We start from the raw sequence: 18,554 nt of genomic DNA, 5'->3' as shown, positions 1-18,554 counted from the left end.
AGAAGGTTTGGCATTATATCTGCTATATCTTTTTTTTTCGGTGATCTAAGTTTCACCTAAGCTAAATGTCCTAGTTTCTGTACAGCCATTTCTTACGTATTCAGGAAGATAGTAGCTTGCTACTGCACAGGACTTTACTTCTCACTGTCATTCTTTCAGTGTTTTGTATCAGTTAGAAATACCATACAGCATAGCAAGTTAATAAAGAAACAATTTATAGCAAAGTGTTTTAACACTATTCATACATCCGGCGGTTATACGTCGTACGATATAATTCACTCGGGCTACGCCCTCGTGAAATAATTACGATCGGCGTATAGCCACCCATCGTGTATAAATAGTGTTAAAACACGGTTTTGCTAAAAATTATTTCAATTTCAATACATCTTTTATTGTAAAATTTATAGAATAGTATATTCTTTTTTGCCCCGTTTTCCTAGTAGAAACTACTAGGGCCCCTGCTTACTTGTGAAGCAATTAACCTTATCACTATAGCAGTAAAATTCCTTGCCTATGTAAAGTCATGGGACAAAAGGTCATCACAATAGTGATTTATTGTGGTGTATTTGTATCTGGATCATTTTGATTTGTACATGTATTGTTATAGCTTGAATCTGTTACAAAAGGAAGTCTGTGTTATTTACTAGTAATTCAATATTGTGAAATTTATTTCAAAAAGATGCGTTTGTTTACAATTGTGGCAAATTAAAACGTCAAGTAAAATTATTATATATCTTAAGCATTTTGAATTATCTAATTAAGCCCCGAGTTTGTTATTCTATATCATCTGAAAATAATATTATAAAGAATACTATTTACATGAATTTCCATATTCTATTTCCTAATTAAACTGTATGACCAAGATCAAATGCATAGAGCATCATGTGGATTTAAAAAACATATGGAAATAAACATTCATGTTATAAAAGTCGTAATATGACAAAACCTTCAGTTTTAATAGAAAATCATTTTTAGCCAAAATCTGGAGTCCAGTCCCTTTGAGAAAGCGACTTAGTTTTACCAGTGTTTCAGGCTCATTTATTGAAAAGTATTAAAGGCACTAACTTACCGATCTAACCATTTATGATCTAACGTGTCACACACAATTAGGGTCAAACAGTCAAAATCAGATGAGCGAATTCTGTTAAAAATAAGAAAAAATATCCTTATGATTCACATCATTTACGTAGTTTACATGATTTTGAAGAAAAACATGTATCTTTAATTAAGATGTTGCTGTTTTGAAAGTTTTAATATTGAGATGTACCAATAAATATTTATATATAACTTAATAATTGTTCAGCGAAATATAGTACAGTCCAAATTTGTTCAAGTGCTCAAACTTGCTCGGCCATGTACCAGGCTGGACACGATTAATTCTGCCTTTGCGACCAGTGTAGATCATGATCAGCATGCATATTCGTGCTGTCTAATCATGATCTGCACTGTTCGCCATTCAGCCAGTATATTTTTGGTAAACATTAATTTTAACAGTTAATAGTACTGTTCTAATTGAAAGATGGACAGGTTCATTATAGAAATTTAGCAGTGTAAGGGTTAAAAGATTTGCTTTAATAGATGATGTAATAATGTCTTATAAGTGCTTCAAAACAGTTCTATTAGCTTGAACATGTTTGACATCCGCGTAAAATATGACGGTATATACTGCTGTGTCAAAACTGTAAATGCGTCACAAACCAGCACTAAATGATATTCGTGTTAAAAAAATATATTTATTTTTTTATATATATTGTAGACTTTTATTTAAACTCATTAAACATTTTTTACTTGTTGGATATTTGAAGAAACCTGTCTGTAATATCTTTTCCGTTACAGCTTCTCTTTTTTTGTGGGCCTACTTTGCAAATGCGTGGCTTTGAGGCTGTGTTTGTGGTGCTGTACTTCCAAGAAATCTACCCTTACCTATTATCTTTTATATTCATTGCTAAAAAGTATTATAAATGAACATGGCGTATCTGTCGTGTTCTAACCAACAAACAAAATATCCAGAAATACACAAATGTAACAGAACATAAAAAAGAGAAATAACAGAAAAATCTGAGGTCTAACTGGATTTAGAACGCATATCACGTCAAACTATGTACGGTATTTCAGGCCGTACCATTTCATTTCAAACCACAGTTTGTGGTTTCCATATCTTGCCATCCAAATTAATTGCCTTATTTTTTCAGTTCACTTAGAGATAATCATCTTTAAGATATGTAAGTGCTTTTTTGCATTGTTTTAAAAAAAGAAAGTAATATTCAAATCACTGAACTTAGCGCAATATCGGTTAAAAACCAATAATTACCGGTATGTTGTTAGTACCAGGTAGATAAATGGTTTTTTATTACATGACTGTATTCTATTGTTTCTCTGATTGGCTGAAAACGGTTCGAAAAGTAATGAGTACATATCATATCAATTTATCTTGGGTTATAAATAGTACGAAAATAAAAATAGATCGAAGTAGGTGCCTGAAAAACCAATATCAACCTGATTTGGTCTAAATTTATTCCTTATTTCTTTATTAAAGATACAATTGTAATAACAAGACTGACTATACATTTATTCATGTAATAAAACAATTATTGACTTTTTCATAGGTTGATATCAGGATTTATCAAACCTCAAAAAGTTATATTCAACTCTTTTCGGGTTGATAAATCATGATATCAACCTATGAAAAAGTCGATAATTGTATAATAGCGGTGGAAGAACAATTCATCAGATAATAGTTTGTACTGTTTTTCAAGGAATTTGTTTAATTTTTGAAGGTTTCTTTTTAAGAGTTTTACTTCAGTTTAGACCACAATTACTGTATGTGCTTGTGAACATGTATAAAATATTATAAGTCTTCTTATAAAACAATGCATTAGATAAGGGGTTTCACATTAGATACACTGCTTATTTGGCAGATGTCAAATAAGTACATGCACTTATTAAAGGACGTGGCTTGAAGAGGCGGCATAAAAATTTTGGGTATTTGATCTTTCAAGGAAAAATAAGTTTTCTAATACCATTTGCATTTGGTCTCCATTAAATGTTTATTAAAATTAAGTCACTGTTAAATTTTCATTGGAAGGTAGGTGCATTTTCTTACGGGTGGTGATCAGATATTCATGCATTAAGGTTTTCATTGGACAGTTACATATTTTGTGTGTTTTGGTTTAACATAACATTGACAGGAAAATGTGTCATTTGATGATTTTCCAGCCTTTCTGGTACTAGAGGAAGAATCCAGGTGCCCGTCAGGCACGTAGGAAGCAGTTTTAGATTAGGGGCGGCAGGGCAGCACACATTTTGAAAGTCAGCCGACCTATAACAAACCCAGTTCCATGAAATGTTAAACAACGTTTTTTTTTAATTTTATTTTTTTATGTTGTTAAAACATCAAAAACAACTACAAAACTGCAGGGCACAGCTAAAATTGACTCGTTGTCAAAAGATTGCTAAGAAAATTAACTTAATTCGTCAAATTATTGGTGCCCACCCCCCTCGTTCCCTGTTCCTACGTCCCCTCCATGCATGGTGCAAGAGGAAAACACCAGATGCCCCTCCATGCATGGTACTAGAGAAAGACCTCAGGTGCCCCTCCATGTATGGTACCAGAGGAAGACCCCAGGTGCCCCTCCATGCATGGTACTAAAGGAAGACCCCAGGTGCCCAACAATGCATGGTACTAAAAGAAGACCCAAGGTGCCTCTCCATGCATGGTAACTGTTTCTTCGCTGACGTATGGCCCCAAATGTTAGATCGTCACGCTCCTTTGTTTATACATACCTGGACCGGAAATGGTAATACGTTTTGCGGAATATTTCAATTAGAGCACAAATGATGGCGAATTATGCTGCACATGGAAATACCAACTCGGTGTGTATGTTAATTAACCAAGATAGTTGTGTTATGTGGAATTTCGTTTTAAACATGTTTTTAATTAAAACGTTTCATCAAATTTGAAAGATGACATCTATTGATTTTGGAGTAACTCTGAACCATTTGATTCAGAACCTTCAAGCTTAATAGGGCGATAGGACTTGCAGAGTAGATGACCCTATTGTGTTTTGGGTCACTTGATCAAAGTTCAAGGTCATAGGGACCAGAAGTTTGAAACCCATTTCTGATCAATTACTATTTGACCCAGCACATTCAAATTTCATAGAGTGTTAGGACTTACAGAGTGGATGAACCCTATTGATTTTGGGGTAATTTGAGTAAAGGTCAATGTCACAGGGGCCTGAACATGTAAAACTCTTTCGGATCAATAACTTGAGCGCCACTTAGCCCAGTATGTTGAAACTTCATAGCTAGGATGATTGGATATGCATGGTAGATGACACCTTTTGATTTTTGGGTCACTCAACCAAAGGTCAAAGTCACAGGGGCCAGAACGTGGAAACCATTTCCAATCCATTACTTGAGAACCGCTAGGTCCAGGATGTTGAAACTTCTTGGGATGAATAAACAAGCCGAGTAGATGATCCCTACTGCAGTCAACCATTGGTGTCTCTTGGACGTTTGCTCCTGTCCCCTATTGACTTCATGCCTATCACTACTATGCATTTAGGGAGAAGGAAAATAAAGTAGATAATAGCTGACGCGCGGACCGGTGAGAGAAAATGAAAACATAAATTATAACAACAGAATGCCGCATGACGTACGATTCATATCTTTACAGATATATAAATTCCTTACATTTCTTAATGAAACACTTTTTTTTCCAATCAATATGTTAAATTGGGAATATAGCATGTCTTCTTATTGTTCAGACCTTTTTTCATATTTAAGCCCTCGTGATTCAATTCCTGCGTGTCTGAAATCTGAACCGTGGTGAATGGGACAATAAATCAAGCGAAGGCCTTGATTATTTGCTGAACTAAACGTGCAGATAAATGTTTCTTAATGAAATAGTGTAAGACAAAATAAGAATCGTGTACGCTGCAACCGAACAATGTGTGCATATAGATGATACTGTAACTCGATGTATCTTTTATGGATAGAATCAAAAGACGTTCATAACAGCAAATACATATGGGTGTTTCTACTCAAATGACGCGAGCAAGAGGACGTTTGGGTGGGGGAGCATTTCTCCAGTTCTGATGCAGCTTAAAATTGAACGATGTCCATCTTTTACACAATTAAAATAATGCATGGAACGAATTGATTTAATTTGTAAACTAAACTTAGAAAATTATTGATTCATATAAAAACAAATACAAAAGATAAAACTTTGACAATATGGTAAAGCAGCAAAAACAACAAAAAACATGGATCGGCACAGTTAATTGTAAAATTATGCAAAAGAAGCACCAAGAATGTAGCACAAAGAGAAAAAAGAAATTATATCATTCTTGCTTCTGACTGCTGTTACGCATATGCACAGTCACCATTCTGTTGCTAAATTCATTCTAGACTGTATGATATGTACATTTTTCTTTGAAGATACTAATTCTATTATAGCAAGTATATCAAAACGCGGAAATTAATCGTCACGAACATCTCAGCATTATTCCCATCGTTTAAGTGTTTATTAGTTAGCATATCCAAGTCATCTCTCGCCCGGATATAATTTTTATGTGTTGTTGAAACTTTGCTTTAGAACAATCGGATGATTCAACAATTGTGACAAGGCTTTTATCTATTTTTTTAATTTATTTTTTAGTAATTTTGACTTTAGTATCCTGGTTTGTTTTCTGTCTAAAATAATGGATTATAAATTTTATGTTGGATTTGCAATAATCGGCTTAGTAGTCGGCATTGGTAAGTCAAACTCGAGCGTCTATATGTATGGTTTTTATTTCTAACCACTCGCTATTTCACGACCCATCACATGTTTAGGGATTAGTTGATTTTTGTCTTTCGAAAACATAGATTTCAAGTAATGTTTAAGCATTTTAACCAGTGATATCATGAAGATAGATTTTAAGATACCTAAAATTAAATTTAATAATATCATAAAACGGACTTTGTTTTTGTCACAAAGTTCTATTTTGTAATATCCTCGATTCTATTCAATGATATCTTAAATTCATTTATGTCATCAAAGTCTTTTATTGATATCATAAAATAGAATTACATATATCATTAAGTTTATTTCAAAATCTTTGTATCCAGAAATATGCACGAGTCCTGGCTTTAGGAGCGCAATATTATTCTGCTAAAGAACGAGTGCATATTTCTAGATGTAAAGCTGATAATCTTTTTATTACATACGTATATAGACATAGTAATAGTATAAAATATTTTTAAAAATATCAATAGCCTGAATATTGATAATATTGGCCTAAATATAAAAATAATGCGACGACACATATTGAAATGACGTTTTCGGTTTAACTGTAATTTAACGGAGAAAAAAATACAAATGTGTAATAATTATAAAGTCAAGTCAAGTCAAATATTTTACTGGCATAAACATACATATGTCCATCGCCAAATTACTATGTGGCGGTTTATACATTTATGTACAATATTATAAGAACAGAAAAGTGTAGTATAAACAATTTTCATGATAACATATCTCTATGACATAAATTTAACACACATAAACAGAAAATCAAATATAAAGTTAACTAATTTCATTTCTTTTTTGAGTCGCCATGTATATAAACTTTGCTAAATTAACAATCACATTTCTCTGTGTAGATTTCATTATTATTTTAAATTTATTTATATTAGGCCAAGAACAATAATATCTAGGTAAACATGTTTTTCTCAAATTATTATAAAATGGACACACTAATAAAAAATGGTACTCTGTTTCAACTTGTTTCATATTACATTTAGTACAAAGACTTTGGTTTCTTTCAATATTTCTAAATCTACCCTCTTCAATCGCTAATTTATGTGAAGAACACCTAAACCTTGATAATGCTATACGATGTTTCACATTATTAACACAATCTAGATATTTTTCATGAGAAAACTCCTGTTTAAATAAATTGTAACTTTCCAATTTAGAGAAGGTACTAAGTTCTCTACACCATTGTTGTAATTGTTGATCATATATTCTTTGTTCAATATTTAAGATATGTGTATTTGTAACAGTTTCAGCATCCCACAAATATAAAAATCCTAAGTCTGACAATAATTTTTTTACATTTTTTGACCAATCATTTAACAGATTTCCATTTGCATCTTTTAAAAACATCAGTCTGTACAATAGGGAGTTAGGGGATTTCAAAATACGGTACCAGTATCTAATGATTTTGACTTTTCTTAATACTGATAATGGGAATCTTCCAAATTCACCGAGAACTGCAGATGTTGTAGTCTGTTGGCGTACACCAAGAACTTGTTTCAAAAATTTTAAATGAACTTTTTCAATGTCTGGGGCTTTATGCAAACCCCATATCTCTGATCCATATGTAAGGATCGGTAAAATCATACTATCAAAATAAAACTGATTTGAAGATATTATACAATCGAATTATAGATATCTGCAATTCATTTTTTTGTTGTTGATATTTTAAGTCTATTTAACAATATTCAAAGTATTCAGTGTTATCTTAAAATGGATTAGTGAAATCCATAAATGAAATAAAGGTATCAAAGAATAGTGAATAGATAGTAAAACTGCAGCCCCTAGATGAAGAACTTCATCAGAGACGAAATAGATTTATTATACTTTGTTTTAGACATGCACATTAGATGTTTTCACTTTGTCCTGCCTTATGGGCGATCATTTTTACTATGTGGAACACCATTGTTTTGTATGATTTGCATACATTAATATGTCTGTATTCTTGCTTTTCACCAAAAGTTCAATTCTGTGGCAAACCTTCTAGTTCAATAGTTAGTCGAGTCAAAGGAAAATGCCATTGAGCAAAAAGAAAGAGTAACTAAACCGAATTCAGAGTCTGGTTTACGTACTGTTTCATAATCTAGGATCCTGAAGGGACGGAAAATGAGTCACTAAGAAGGGGACCATATGTACATAGTTGTAAAATGGTTGTTAACATACAAAAGAAATGCCTGGCGATATTTTTGTAAGAAATTCATTTTAACTCTGAAGTTAGCAAGATAACGGGTAAACTTTTGGGTAGTGCTCAAAATAGCAGTCATTTTTTTATACCTTACTATAAAGAGAAACAAATTTACGTTAAAATTACACAAATACCAGTTGACATTGGCATGTTGTTGGCACATGGAATGTCCTTGTGCCTTACGCCGACGGTATACGATAAAAAAAGGTCTTTAAACGGCTAGTTTCACAATGACCCTCGGGTTGTTATTGCACTAGGCGTGACATTATGATGAGAATGCACAGCACAGTTGTTTATTAACCTCTTATGGATTGAAGGTTGGCGGGAAGTAGCGGTATACATATATCTAAAGCTGTGTTATCTCTAGAACGGGAGTGCAACCGTTTCCCGTTGCTGAAGAGGTTCCCTTCCGAATTCACTTACGTTGTCTCAGCTAATGAAAATCTATATAATTTCATAAAACTGTTAAGTATTCAATTCCTACAATAAATCTACTTTTTGCTACGGTTGTGAGGTTGTGACTGCCGGAGATGAGAGACTCATTATATCGGTGCACAATAATTAAAAGTCTATGTTTTCTTTAAGAAATACTTTTTTTGTTTACAAATGAATTAATATACGGTAACTTGTTCTCTTGATTTATTTAAAAGACCCTATGCATAAGAATACATATGTTGTTATTAAATAAAACACTCCATTTTAGACCTAAAAGATTTATCTAATTATTTTACCGTTTATTTTTTAAATAGTTCAAAACTTATCTTCCCAATAGGAAAAGTCATAATGTATTTACATTGAATTTGCATTTTCATAAGTCATAGAAAAATAACCAGTAAAACGCTTTAACACTGTCCTGATTACAAAGACAAAACAACAGTTATATTTGACAAATATCAGAGAACTTTTACTTTTGTTTATACTCTTACACATACAGTTTTTTTATTTAAATGTTGTCTTACTGAAATTTCTTCACGCCCAAATAATGTTTTCTTGCAGTTTGCGTCATTCAAAACTTTGGTTTGAACAATATTCAAAAAAATATATATTTCTGAATGGAAAAGAGGCCATATTTCTGATTGAATGCAATATAGTGATATGATTGGCCTATGTTTTATGTTTTATTATGAGTATAAACATAATATGATTATTAACAGATGTGTTCAGTTTAAAAACAACAGTTTGATCAGATTTTGATTAAACTTTATAGGAATGATCGGCTTCCGGTTAAATGTGTTTAATGTAGTAAAGATGCTCCTATCATTTTGATTTCAGTGGAGTAAGATTAGTTTTCCGTTTCACACATATTCTGTAGACCTTTCTAAGTTTTGTCACCTTATCACAACTTAATCAATTTTGCATTTTATATGAGGATACTTCAGTTGGCTGACATTCGCAGTTCAATAATATATTTGAGTTTCCCGATCAGGACCCAGTTGTTCGAAACTTTAACAGACTGTTAAACTAATCGCCTGTTAAATTTTGATTCAAAATACTAGTATTTGTGGGAAACACTAGTACGATGTTTAATTTTAATGTAAAGACGTTTTAGTGTTCATAATCCTTAAGTCGTACATTTGTTTTTCTAAGTTTTCTAAAATGCTGAAATATTACTTTAAAAGTTAATCGACTGTTAGCTTAATCAACTGTTAAAGTTTCGAACAACTGGGCCCTGGCAGTTAAGTTTGTCTCCTCTCAGGGAAGGCTTTTAAATTCAAAATAAAACTTTTATTAATACAACTGAACGGTAGACATATAAATAAATTGTCCAAATTAACATGAAATATAATTTCTTTCATTATACGATTTATATTCTTATGCACTTGGCGTTTTGAATGAAGCAAGTAAAGCAAAATGATGACATTGCTTCCCGAATATGATTTACCGCTAGATGGCCTAGAACCGAGATATATTGCAGGCGAAATCTCGTCCCAGAACCGTGACTCGGAAATTGACAGTTACATACACATCATCAAACTGTAACACAGCAACATTTTTTTTATATGCTCATTTTTAAAAGACAATACATCAGTAACTAAGTTATTCGGATACCACACTGCAACTTGACTAAAACTGACACATCAACAATCAGGATATGGTTAATAAGTATTTAGAATTAATTAATTTAGATAAAGCGTTTTTGGTTTCTAATGAATTACAAAATTACAAGATGCTGTATGAATTATCCACATTTCAAACAACGTTCATTAGCATTCTAAATGTATAAGCAGAGAATAACGTTGGAATTGGGCAAATTGTTTGTTTTATTTCAAACATGTTATTACGTTGAAATTGTTAAAATATTTAGATATTTCAAGCAGGTATTTTAAATCACAGACAATTTTTGGGTATACTGGTTAGTAATTCCTTGTTTAAGTTTCCCCTTTTTGGCGAATAATCTAAATATCTTTCTAAGGGATAATAAACGGTAATAACTGAGGTTGATAGCGTGGTATGTCGCACTTTTTTTAACACAGTACACAATAAACGTGTTTCGATGAAAAAGGAGACATAAGATCAAATATGATTATAATTACATGTATTATGTTTTATACTTTATCTAATTAAATGAAAATAGTTATTGTCCGCTACTTAAATTTTGTTAAGATTCTTATTCAAGTGGCACTTGAAAATAATTGAGGTGAATGTCAAATTTTGTTTTACACATTGTGAAGTGTGCCAGCGTCTGTACGCGAAAACAGGATGCATCACTCCTTAAGCATTATGATGATGATGTTCCAGTGATCAGCCTTGAGCTATCCAAGGAAGACAACAGTGGATGCACAATTTGATCGCTATTTATTAATGGGAATGTCATTTATAATGCTAAAGTTTCTTTGTTGTTGTATAAAACCATTTCAAAATTAAATCGGTTGTGTAATTAGATAGATGTATAAAAATGCTATAATATATCCATGTAAGTGTATCATACCGGCAATGAAAGTAAATATTATGCTGTACAGGGGAACAGAATTTCAAGTCTCAGTCTGCTCATTCCCTCCCTTTGTATAATAATTGTATCACTTGATTCGCTATTGATTTGTGATATTTAGTATGGTCATTTTCTATAAAAAAATGCAAGAATAACTATGCACGGTATATATATATGTAAACGTATGATTTTATTAGTAATGACAAGTGCAATTTATAATACGGTCTAAGGGAAACTATACGTTTTCTGTTGAGCTGATTTTTATTAATGACAGTGCTAGCTTTGATATAACTTTCTGCTATTGTCTTCATTAGCCATTGCTATTTCGTATTTTGGAAATATTATTACAACTTTGTATTTATATTGAACACTTCATGTGCAATTGTACGCCATATTATCATGTAAATGTTGCCTCATGGGTCTTATGACCTTCTGGTTGTTTATAAAATAAACTCTTGAAAACTCTTGAAACTCTCTCCTTAAGCATTTTATTTAAATCTCTAAACAATTTTGTCTACATATTTCGTACGTGCAGCTTCGGCGCAGGCGCACGGGAAACTTGGATTTTACTCCAGTTCCATCTTTATATAAACGAAAGTATCGTCCAGATTATAATGTAGGACAGAAAAAACCTTTTAATAAACATAATGTTTCATCTTTACCGAAACATGCACGTAATGCATCTAAGTCTACAAGTTTTTGACCTTCAGTCGTGCTTGGACTGTTCTTTCAAGGTTTGAGCAAAATCATATTTACGACTCTCAACTATTTAAGTGTTGTTAATTTTTCTGTTAATATCTTCTTCTTCTTGTTGTCGTTCGCATCTACACTGTCAGACCAGTAGCCTCGATTTAACTTGTGGTTTGCCGAAGATCCTCAATGCCTCCATACTTTTTCTGGTGGATTGAGGTATCCATCGGCCAAGTCGCAACTCGCTCCTGGTCATGCCTTTTACATCTCTGAAGTATATGCTCCGCAGTCTGATCTTCTTCACCACATGGACAAGTTGGCGATGATGTCAGTCTGTATTTCTTGTACATGTGAGCATTGAGCTTGTTGTGCCCTGAGCACAACAAACTCAATTCTGTTAATATAAATTGTGTTCCATCATTTTTTGTTAACATGTACTAATATCATGTTGTATCATTTTCTGTATTATGTTTATCATTTTCTGTTAACACGTGTTATGTTGATTCATTTTCTGTTATATTAGTATATATTATGCTGCATCATTTTCTGTTAAGATGCATTATGTTGTATCATTTTCTGTTAACATGTACATTGTATTACGTTGCATCATTTTCTGTTAATATGCATGAATTTTCTGTTAACATGTATTATGTTGCATCAATCTTTGTCAACATTTATTTTCAGTGACGGCTGTCCAACCTGTATTTAAAGACACTACAAGTAATATAACGGCTATTCAAGGGGACGATGTAATACTACCATGCACAGTTCTGAATACATCGGCCAATATTGAGGTTTGTCCAAAAGGCATCTTTTAAGATTTTCATATTGTCAGTTTTCATGATTTTTAATAAGAATAGTTATCATTTGTGTTCCAAGAGAGAGTTGTCGGTTGTTCACGGAGAATATGTAAATACTAGTATGGAATCCACTGGGGAGGTCTTTCGATAGAATTTATGAAATGAAGTATTGTAGTACGGCATATTATTCGTTCTAATAGGGCCAAGTGTAAAATATGGTTTGTTATCCGGTTGTGCGCAGATTGTAAAAAATATATATAAAGAAGATTTAATTATAATACTGTTAAGGTAAACTGGACGAGCCCAAATGGGGAGCAGTTGACATATGGTGAAAACGTGCTGTTGGATGGTGATCGGTATAGTGTAGAACGCCAAAGTACAACGAACTGGAATCTAAAAATAAAAGCTGTTTACATTTCTGATAGCGGTACTTATGTATGTGAAATCAAAAGCGACACGCCACAGAGGAAGAGCGTACATTTTACTGTCAAAGGTAAACACTGCTTGAGTCTTATGTATTTATTTGCATGAATAAACCATAAATGATCTGAATTCGATACCGCAGACTTATTTTTATCTACATACAGCTGCTACAAAATGCGATCTGAGCATATCGATGTTTCTTTCAGATGAAGTTCCTCTTCATAACTGTTTCAAAATTAAATGCCTCAATATTCGGCATTTTCTCGAGGCTGTCTTGAAGATTTCAAAATTTAATAGTAATCTCTGTACCCTGGATAGGAAGCCATTCCAACAATTATATGCTGAATTAAGATCTCAGAAATGACTGGCAAGCCGTTCTCAGTTCAAGATAATGCAAAGTTTCAAAGCTGTATGGCATCATCTTAAACGGATTACCTTGATTAAAATTCTTTCCTTTATACTACTAGTATTCATGGCTAGAAAGTCGAAAATACCCTGACATTTTGGCTTTTCTTCGAGCTTAATATTTCAGTCTCACAGCTGGCCCAGAGTTCGGAAATATTAGCATAGTATTCATTTTTTCGATATTTGATATCACAGTGCGCTGACCCCTAGAAAAATGGTGTCAGTGGCCGGACCAAACAATACTAGTCATATGGAAAAGGAAATGTCAGTGTAAATAGAGTCAAAAAGTTATTACAACGTTATGAAAAACTGAACATGTAAAATTTTTCTTTAACTGTAGCGTCTTTTATACCTTTTAAATGCGGCTTTAATAAAAGGGTCCTTTTTTCCAAGATTTGTCTCAAAATATTCATTTAAGTGTAGTACAAAATGTACTTAATTTCAGCAACCACCGTTATACAGCTGGTTGGATCAGGAGATAAGACAACACAGTCCTCAACGACACTGTCGCCAACAACAGAGGACCCCAACATATGTTCGGGTAATTTTTTTCCCCAAAGATAAGTCCAGCATAGCTTCCGACACCAAACCATAAACGAGTTTGAACTGAAGCCACTTTTTAACCAGGCTTCCAAAAACAAATGTCTATAAGAAAGGGTTGCGTCGTTGTTTGGGCGGACGGGCGTCGACAAACTTATCGTTTTCACTCAATAATTTTAGCTTGGATTTCCAATCAATAACTTTAGCTTATATTATAATATTGAACAGAAATTCGACCTATAGGTTGCATATAGTAAGATCAAGGTTTGTATTGCATTTGGGTTCAATGGACATGATGGAGTCAAGGTCGATGTCACTATTACTATTACTATGAGAAAACGGAGTTTCCGCTTAGTAACTTTAGTATCGTCTGGATTGGGATATTGAAATTAAACTCTTTCTATAGATAGCTTATAGAAAACCAAGATTTGGATTTTAAAGGAGTCACTTGGGTCGGTACAACGTAATTAACCTGAATATTTGAAAAAATCCACGTGGCGTAGGTTTATTGTACCTTTTGTAATAGGCCTATTGAACTTGTATTGCAGCGCGGGCCTTACTTTGTTGTAATGAAAAAAGTAGCCATTTGGATGCCATAGGGTCAAGATCAGGGTTAAAATTACTAAAACAGATTTTTTACTGGGATCATCAAAAAGGTGATTTCCGGTTTATAATTAAATTTAGGTAGCATTGACTTATTGTCACCAAACTTTGTGCGAAGCAAGGTTATATGAAAAACTAGCTTTGGATTGTATTTGGGCGTCACTGTTAGTGGTTCCTGCTCAATATATTTAGTTTGGGTACATTTATTGTCGATTGTCGGCAAACTTTGGGTGTAGATAATTTTTATCGGAACAAAAGTTAGGTAATTTGTGGACACTTGGATTAAGGTCATTTGTAATAAAATAGAAAATTGCATTTCACGAAAATAGAAAATGGTTTCTTTTCAATATATTTAGTTTTAATAGACGAATTATCAAAAACCTTGGTGTGTAGATGGCTTTTTATTAAAGGTAAGGAATGATTTCAGTTACTCGGGTCAAAGTCACTGTTAATAAAGTAGCAAAACGGTTTCCACAAATGTTGAAAACCTGGTGTCACGTCACTTGTTTTCGGGATAGGCTATGGTTTTCATCTTTATGACAGATTTTTGATTCGAATTTCTAGGTAGAATAAATGTGTAGCAGCATAGCTTGTCGTACACATGAAAATGCTTGTGAAATTACTCAAATACATGTGTGACTTAATCCTTGTTTCTGCATTATGCAAAAAAAACTACAACGAAGTTATGGAAAGCTATTTTCACCTTTATCAGGTCGACAAAAGAAATTCAGGTCTTGTATATTGGTTCATTTCATTTTCTACTGATTTGTGAAAAAAAGTTCTTGTTTTTATGGTCGGTTATGTTTCGGTTTCCTTGTATATATACAGTAATACGAAATGGTCTTTAATTACATAGTAAAGCAGATGCCATAGAAACCTTTGTGTTACACTATGTTTAATTTTGCTTGAAAATGTCTGCATAATGAGAGGGAAATGAAATCTTGTATCTATCGTTTGTTTATTTTGAATTCAAAGTTAAGCATACACTCTAGTTTTATCTATATAATATAAAGACGACCTTCCCATCACCCCACTACAGCCTCCACCCCCCCCCCCCCCCCCCCCACGACACACACACACACACACACACACACACACAAAAATGAGCTTTTGTAGGATACGAGGATAACAAAAGTTAACTACGGCCACTTTTTGTCCTTGTACAATATAAATGAAATGTACTTTTACATAGATTCTGTATACAATATAAGCGTTACAAATTTAAAACAAACCAGATAAATTAGTACATGTAGTTGAAAGCACAGGAACTTTGGGTCAGGACCCCTTATCCTCATCTGCGCCTGCCAACTCTTCACAGTTGCCTATCTTTGCTCAATGATTGACGGTATAAAGTGCATTTTAAAGAATGCGGAAAACAAAACCCGTTTTATGATCAACTGTGCTCAGTACGTGTTATAATTCTGACAAATATTGGCTAACAGTTGGCAGAGACGTAGAGGGCGGTGATCTTGACTCTAAATGTCCGTGGTTAACGGGTAATGATGACCAAGGTTACAATGCGGATTTCACATTTTGGTTACAAACATAAAATATAGCCCTATTACTTTCTTGTTGTTTTAATTTTATCTATTTTTTCGGGGTTGGGTGGGGGGGGGGGGGGGGGTGTAGACCTAATTGTTATCTCATCATATGATATTTGAATACTAATTTTATATAGTAGAAGAAGGTGATATTGAATAAATTCTTTTTATTACCTCCCTTTAAAGGTCTGGCAGAATATGTTTATATACAGCCTTTTTTACAATCAACAGCATATTCTTTATCTATTTTATCATAAAATTCAAAGCATTTAGGAACATTAGATATATAGAAATATTATAAAATGAAGTAAGTTTTTTTCTCTCCGCCACTGTCCTTAACAAAAGAACTTAACTTGTATTTTGCATTTCCGTCATAATCTTTATGTTTAATACAGGTATTCGGCCCTGTCGTAACTCTGGCATCTGCGTAAATGGCACGTGCACTTGTACCAAAGACTTCATAGGTAAGTTCAACATACGTACATAAAAGTGATTGTCATTGTAAGGTATGATTATGATCTAATAAGATTGTGAAAATCAGAGAAATCTTGTAAACACTGGTAAAAATCACTGTCAAAACTTGGAATAACTGGTAAAAATAAAAACAATATTTACAATTACATCTACATAGGACATTTACGAAACTAAATTATCGTCCTGATTGGTCATAGGAATCTCAGACTTGTAAATGAAAAATTGATTTATTGATACTTTGTATCCTCTGGACTATTTTCTTATTAAGCTGGCCGAAGAGACCACATATTTCAAACTACTACGTATATCATTTTTTTGTTAAGATCAACAAACGTCCGACTTGATAAACCTTCGTTAGGTTTTGTAAAATGTAATCATCAAATCAGATATACATAGCAAATGTTGGTGTAAGTTATCTAAAAAGTATGGTTATTTATATGTTGTTGCTTTATTGCGTGGAACTATCCTACATAAATTTATAAAACCATTTACTTTCCTGGTGCCAATGATCGGACGTGTATGTAAACCGTTAAATACATGCTGAGACTATCTCCAAATATTTATATTCACTATATATTTTGTATGGAATAAATAACGTTGGCCTAACAATATCAAGGACGGCCCTCTCCCAGCGTTTGCATACGTCATTTACAACAAGAAGACAGAATGGCGTCATTCGAAAAATTCTTTCAGAATTTGACGCCAGAATTTCAAAATTACAGTAAATTATAGTAAAACTATTTTTTTCTCAAAATTGAATCGTCGCGACTATATTAGAGCTGCTGAGAACAACATAGTTTTGAATATCAGCGTCGCGCGAGTTGTCGGATCATATTATTCTAATCATGGTTTGCTCAGCGATCTGAGTGGCGATGCGCGCTGTGATATGGGGAACGGATGGAGTCGTTGAAACGATATCAAAAACTAGTAGGAACTTTTTTTATTGGAATGGGAATTACAACTGAACGTGGTCGGTCTTCGGCTGTTCTATTTTTAAAAATGTTTAAAATCTATATCCTGAAATATATTATTATTATTTTCTTGAACTCGTGGAAAGCAAACCACTTATTTTAACAGCAAGTGTAAATATAAGAATTGAATGCTATTTTGTGCGTTTACACGGGTATGAATCATATTTGGCTTCATCACTAAAGAATCACTAGCGCGATTCATGGATTTTCAAGAAGTCACAATGTGGTTTATAACTGTATAAACGCACAAATATATCATTCAATTATAAAATAAAGGACAATATCACGAAACCTGCTTAAAAGGGTCGCTTTTCGCATCTGAAAATCAATAGTGTAGATTTACATGTGTTTAGAGATCACCCATCCATGAAAGTGACCTATTAAATTCTCAAGGGTGATTTCTACTGACATACTCTGACTATATATACAGCTATGCATAATTTTTGCAGGTAGCTTCTGCGAGGAACCCACAGTCTGTCCTCTTAATGCCTGTAACATAAATAATACTAAGAACTGCTCTGTAGAGCTGGAAAATGGTTCCTTCGTATACAAGTGCAAGTGTCTTCCGTTCTATAAAGGTATGTGTCTTTAACATTTTTTCCCTTCAAATTTGCCTGAAAAAGAAAACATCTACAGAGATATTTGACAGAAAATACAATAACACTTGTGAGTGGAGAGGTAGTGGGGTGGGAGCTACAGGATATGTTTAATAAGCCAGCTACGCGTGTGCCGTGTTTAACAGGGTTTTAAATTTTAAAGTAGAAGTCTCGAAGAATATCACGAAGTTTAAAATGTAAGCGCATACCTATGCACGTGTCAGGTAATCAAGTTTGACGTTTCAGAAATGGCGCGGGACAATGAGAGTCAATATTGCTTTTAGTAAATCTTTCCTTTAGTAAGAACTGGGATTTTTTTATTTTAATATAATTATGTAAAATGTAATAACATTTAATTTTTATCAACGCGCTCTGCGGACTTTGTATAACATGGATAACTGCAGGAGCAACACGTGCACAACCTGCAGCGGTCACGTTTCATATAGTCTGGTCAAGATCCATGCTGTTCGCTAACAGTTTCTCTAATTGCAATAGCTTTGAAAGCGAACAGCATGGATCCTGACCAGACTGCGCGGATGCGTAGGCTGGACTGGATCCATGCTGGTCCCATATGCACTATATATATGTTGGTTTTCT

The 18,554-nt window shown here is 33.3% G+C and overlaps 1 protein-coding gene across 1 annotated transcript in view; it reads left to right on the top strand.

Moving 5' to 3' along the window:
- Window positions 1–5,539: 5,539 nt before the first annotated feature.
- Window positions 5,540–18,554, top strand: part of LOC123525044 (multiple epidermal growth factor-like domains protein 10) — a 34,952-nt gene continuing 21,937 nt past the window's right edge. The window contains exons 1-6 of the mRNA XM_045303727.2: window positions 5,540–5,760; window positions 12,289–12,398; window positions 12,693–12,897; window positions 13,678–13,773; window positions 16,312–16,380; window positions 17,811–17,939. Of these exons, the coding sequence (XP_045159662.2) occupies window positions 5,706–5,760; window positions 12,289–12,398; window positions 12,693–12,897; window positions 13,678–13,773; window positions 16,312–16,380; window positions 17,811–17,939 (664 nt within the window). The 5' untranslated portion in view covers window positions 5,540–5,705. The remainder of the gene's footprint in view (window positions 5,761–12,288; window positions 12,399–12,692; window positions 12,898–13,677; window positions 13,774–16,311; window positions 16,381–17,810; window positions 17,940–18,554) is intronic.

Source organism: Mercenaria mercenaria, chromosome 3, assembly GCF_021730395.1.
Source record: "Mercenaria mercenaria strain notata chromosome 3, MADL_Memer_1, whole genome shotgun sequence".
Lineage (NCBI taxonomy): Eukaryota > Metazoa > Mollusca > Bivalvia > Venerida > Veneridae > Mercenaria > Mercenaria mercenaria.
The sequence above is the reverse complement of the archived record's forward strand: the minus strand, read 5'-3'. Positions and strand labels throughout refer to the sequence as shown.